Source organism: Pundamilia nyererei, unplaced genomic scaffold, assembly GCF_000239375.1.
Source record: "Pundamilia nyererei isolate P.nyererei 1_Seehausen unplaced genomic scaffold, PunNye1.0 scaffold00183, whole genome shotgun sequence".
NCBI lineage: Eukaryota > Metazoa > Chordata > Actinopteri > Cichliformes > Cichlidae > Pundamilia > Pundamilia nyererei.
The window spans coordinates 388,299-393,553 of NW_005187584.1; the positions used below are offsets into that span (position 1 = coordinate 388,299).

At 40.7% G+C, this 5,255-nt stretch overlaps 1 protein-coding gene across 1 annotated transcript; it reads left to right on the forward strand.

Moving 5' to 3' along the window:
- The first annotated feature begins 2,991 nt into the window (after positions 1-2,991).
- LOC102207826 (claudin-7) lies at positions 2,992-4,521 on the forward strand. The gene is made up of 4 exons (XM_005746755.2): positions 2,992-3,338; positions 3,548-3,712; positions 3,830-3,908; positions 3,995-4,521. Exons 1-4 carry the CDS (start codon positions 3,137-3,139, stop codon positions 4,155-4,157), a joined length of 609 nt encoding a protein of 202 aa, XP_005746812.1. The 5' UTR covers positions 2,992-3,136; the 3' UTR covers positions 4,158-4,521.
- Positions 4,522-5,255: the final 734 nt, after the last annotated feature.

The window sequence follows — 5,255 nt, forward strand, 5'->3', positions numbered from 1 at the left end:
CATTTTTGTGTTTCTTTTTATCGCTGTGTGACTGATTTCAATTGAAAGCCTGCGTGCGCTAGTACCGCTTGCCACGAGTTCCCAGAATCCTTTGCGGTTCTACCCGTGAATGACGTCACATTTTCAATCTCTGTTAAATTTTATATTTGGGGTGAAATATCAAGTCTTTTCAAGTAAACCGGTTCAAGTCCAATTCAAGTCCCAAGTCATTGGTGTAAAAGTCCAAGTCAAGTCACAAGTCTTAGAACATTTTTTCAAGTCAAGTCTAAAGTCATAAAATTAATGACTCAAGTCTGACTCGAGTCCAAGTCATGTGACTCGAGTCCACACCTCTGCTTAAAATGTATGATGTTATCGCGAGTTAGCATGTTAGCATTTTAGAGCCAGTAATAGCTATGTATGCCGAGTAGTAAGCTACAGATTACTCTATGAAACTAAATAGTAATCTCTAACGCACAGTGGAGGAATCATCTGGACCCTTCTGCTGTGGATAGGATTTCCGTGGGTTTGTCCCAGTGTACTCAGCAGCGTTGCCGGTCACAAAGCGAGCCTGCCCCTCAGCTCGCCCTCGCACTTAGCCCAACGGATGAGTAGACCTGAGCACGTGCGTTTTGTTTTTCTGCTTGTTTAACAAGTGAAGCGGCCGTTTGTGTGTTTTCTGGCCCAACGAGCCCGAGCAACGACCAGGCCTGCAACGGTTTCAGTACATGAGCTCGCAAAGGTTACAAATCTGAACTGAACTTAAAGGGACTGTGGGATAAATGTGTTTTCTAAAACATTGACTGTGAGTGTGAAGAGAAAACATCCAATTGAATTGTAAGGAAACGCTTCAGAACTTGAATATTGTATTTTTTTTAAATCATACTTTATTTTGACTAAATACATTTTGAATTTAAAGTTTTGTGTCATAATTATTATTTACAGAGTTTATAAGTGGTAACGGTTACTACAAAGTAACAACGGGTTAACATGTTAGATAAATTCATGATTCTTAGTGAAGATTAAACAGAACTCATTATTTTCACTGAGTGGAGGCACCGCCAATATCAAGACTTCTAAGTACAAAGGTTAAAACTGGTTAATTGTTTATGCTGTTTACCAGTAAAATTAAGTAACGTACCAGGCCCCGCTCATAGTACTATCATCACCTTAACCGAGAGTTAATCCTGAGCTATAAAAGAATATATAAAAAAACAAAATATAAAAATTAAAGTTAAAAATGAAATAACTTCATTCTAATTTGTGTTGTACAGTTATTTCATTTTTAACTTTAATTTTTATATTTTGTTTTATTCCTTCCTAGTTAAATTTACCCTTTTTAAATTTTCATATTTATTTCCTATCTTATTCATAGCCTTTTCTTCTTTTCTTTTTTTTAGCTCACGAGCAGTTGTCTAAGCATTTCACTGCATATCGTACTGTGTATGACTGTGTACGTGACAAATACAATTTGAATTTGAGCTACGTGAGTTGGGTGCTACATTAGATTATTCACAGTGATGATGGAGCGCCCCGATGATGGTTTGACCTCTGAGGCACCAAAAAATAGAAAACAGTATGAGGCTATAAACAGGTTAAAAAGCTAATACCAGTCCTGTGTACTTTCTCATAGTGGAGGGTCTGTCTGCGTACAGGATCGTTAGCACGAAGACAGATTTTGAAAGATGGTAAAAACAATGAAATCTCCAGCTTGATGCTCCAAGAAAAACTCGACTGACTACAGTGTGGAGTTAAAGAAAGGTTAAAAAGTGTCAAACTGTGCGGACCGTTGTGTCGACTTCTTGGTGCCATCATTTGTTAAAAATAAGTAATTTAAAAAGTCATGTGGCACAAAAACATCCTTCCTGCTGCTGTCACCAACATCTTCTGCCTGCAGGCAACAACAAAAGAAACTTCCTTGGGAATAAGATTTGACTCAAGCAGACCTTGCAAGTCAAACTTAACAATGCTGGAAAGAAAAAAAGAATAATAAATAAGTTAAGTGGCACATTCAGATGGGATCTGTAACTTTAATTGCTGCAAAATGTTTGTGCTTATTTCAGGAAAGGCTGGACCCTGATCCAATCTAACAGGCAATGCAAATGTTAACAAACAGGCATCTTGTGAACCAAATATGGTCAGATAATTTGGTAACTGCTGAAGTAAATGAAGAGTTTGTTCACGTAAGCGCGAGCTTGCTGCGTTAAATGGAGGAAAGGAATGACAATGAGGACGCTGACGTTCAAAAGTTTGGTTCAAAGATCATCTTTAATGGATCTCGTGGGCTTGTGCAATAGTTTATCAGTTGAAGCATGCAACACAGAAGTTACAGAATAAATTCAACAAATGTTTGCATGTGTGAGATGTGCTGCCTTACAGTAACTCTGCTTATTTTCTTCATTCACTGTAAAATTATACTTAAAAATGTAGATCTCAGCACAGTTTGAATCATGCAAAGCTTAAAGTTTAAAGTATGTTTTGTATCGTACATCAACCCAAAGATGCATCCAATAAATACATATTAAAACCCGTTAGATAATCAGGCCATTGTTGTGTGATGGGCTCACAGTTTAGTTCCCTGCACGTAGCCTGTTGCAGGCTCATATAGGTGCAGGTTAAATGCACTAGGCATGCGCCACACCTGAAGCACATTTTTGATGCAAAGTGAAACTGCAGAAAAATCTGATTTGCACCGATCTTGAAATCCATTCTTGTGTCTGTGCACTTTGAGACCCAGTTTGATCATCAGGCCAGATTTGCAGAAACATATTAAATGCTAAATATTAAACTTCTACTCATGGAGGTCATCAGGAGGACTCATCCAAAGAAGAGGAATCTTTTTCGTATTTGTTCAAACATGTTATGGCGGTCTTTCCTTAGGATGTCAGTGTAATCTATGTTATCATCATTAGTTAATTAGCAAGATAAGACTTCCTGGAACATTTTCTTCCCATCAACGGCTGCAGGAGGAAAAAGGGATCTAGAGCGTGACGCATCTTGGACTTTAAAAACAGGAGGCAGCAGCGCTCACGCATAACTGTGAGCAACTACGAGCGACTACTGACTTCAGCGGCACTCATCAGCATTTCAGATCATTTGGACATTCCCAAAGACGTTTCAGGACTCGTCGATTAAGTTAACTCCTCTGCTGGATAAGATGGCCGCATCTGGATTACAACTGCTTGGATTTTTTCTCTCTCTGGTCGGAGTCGGTGCCACTGCTGCCGCCACTGTTATGGTGGACTGGAAGAAGCTGGTCCAGGGCAAGCACCGCTCCTATGAGGGCTTATGGATGTCCTGTGGTGGAGTCCAAGACAGAGCTACCTGTGAAATTTACCATTCCTTTATCAAACTGCCAGGTAGGTTTGGATTGCACCCCAGCTTACAACAGGGGCTGTAATTAGTCAGAAATGTGTCTTTTTGACAAAGTAAAAATGTTTGTGTGGAATTACTTCCAGCTTTTTGTTGAGCTTTTGCAAGCAAAAATGTTCTAAATCTGATATTTAATGTATAATCTACATTTACAGTTTAGCAAACGTTCCCATATTTGTGCTTCTGTTTCCTTTAGATGAGATTCAAGCAACCAGGATAGCGTTGCCACTCAGCCTCTTCCTCTCTGCTCTGGCAATGCTCGTCTCCACAGTTGGGATGAAGTGCACCCACTTCATGGACGGTGCCTCACAGAGCAAATCTGTGACAGCGATGATCGGGGGAATCATGTTCATGCTCTCAGGTGCGTTCAGATCTAAACTAACACATGAAACCAAAATTAAATGAGTGGAGAGACGACTAATGTATTCACAACAATGGGCTGCAGTGATGGACAATATCATGTGCTGTCTGTGATTAGGTTTATTGACCATCATCATCACCTCCTGGTTTGTCAAAGTTGTTCTTCAGAACTTTTATCATTCGCCTCCTCTAATCAGGTACAGCTGACACATATTGTCACACATGAACCCTGTGAGCAAACATGCAGCGCGCTAAGTTAGTGTTTATTTGCTCTCTCCGGCAGATCTGAGTTTGGTAATGCCGTGTTTGTGAGCTGGGCCGGTGGACTGCTCACTCTGACTGGTGGTGCTTTCCTGAGCTGTCGGAGATGCACGACCATGTCCTCGGTGTCCATAAGCTCCAGCCGTCTGCTTCCCACCAGTGATCCAAAGTCCAACTACGTCTAGTTGAAAGCAAAGAAGAAGAAAAAACTTTCTACATTCACTGAATAATGAGGTCACATCAGGATCAGTCGTCGTGTGTTGTTTCCCACAGTAAAGATGTGAAGGTTCAACATTGAAATTTCTTCTGTAATTACAGATTTATGTTTGTGAAGGACCCTGTCGTCCTCCTGCACTCTTATAAAATCATCACGTTTATAATAAGCTTTAAATAAGATTTGCTTTCATAATTTAAAGTGTGGCCATAAAGTGCAGTACTTTCTGTTGTACTTTGTAGATCTGTTTGTGTCTAAAGTGTGTGATTCATTTCGTAACTTGTCAGTTTTTTTATTGTTTGCATAATTAAATAAAATTGTTTTGTTTTTGTTTTTTTTCTCGTCTGGGTTTTCCTGTGTTTGATCAATGATCTTTAAAGCTTGAACATTTTAAAAAGGTGCCTTTGTGAAGACAAACTTTATATGAAGTTATTTAAGTTTGTTATTTATTATTAGATGCTGACAAAAACAAAAACCCACAACCATAAAGCCACTGCACTTTTTAATGGAGGGAGAATTTGGAGGTTGTGCTATACGTGCAACAATACAAAAGCATCATGTATCAGCTGCATACTCTTCAGTAGTCTAGCCAGCGTCATCCTCTACGCTGTTGCATGCTGGGGCAGCAGGTTAAGTGTCGCAGGTGGCAACAAACTCAATAAACTGATTTGCACGGCCAGGAATGCTGAGTGGACGGAGCTAAGGTGGTGTCAGAGAGGCGGATGTTGTCCAAGATAAGGACAACGCTAGACAATACATCCCACCCACTCCATGACGTGCTGGCCAATCACAGGAGCACGCTCAGCGAGAGACTGAGATTACCCAAATGCACCACTGAGCGACACAGGAAATGATTCCTGCCCGTGGCCGTCTGGGTGTACAGCTCCTCCATCTAATGAACAGTCACACGGCAGTAGTCGTACACATCCTTCATCGTGCACAACCTTCACCGTGCACACCCTTCATCGTGCACAACCTTCATCGTGCACAACCTTCACCGTGCACACCCTTCATCGTGCACAACCTTCATCGTGCACAACCTTCACCGTGCACACCCTTCATCGTGCAC

What these genes read in the sequence shown, in the direction of transcription:
- LOC102207826 (XM_005746755.2), top strand. Translation starts at nt 3,137, where the DNA reads ATGGCCGCATCTGGATTACAACTGCTTGGATTTTTTCTCTCTCTGGTC. An exon ending in TTCCTTTATCAAACTGCCAG is followed by an intron (nt 3,339 to 3,547) that starts GTAGGTTTGGAT and finishes TGTTTCCTTTAG; the next exon opens with ATGAGATTCAAGCAACCAGG. An exon ending in CATTCGCCTCCTCTAATCAG is followed by an intron (nt 3,909 to 3,994) that starts GTACAGCTGACA and finishes TCTCTCCGGCAG; the next exon opens with ATCTGAGTTTGGTAATGCCG.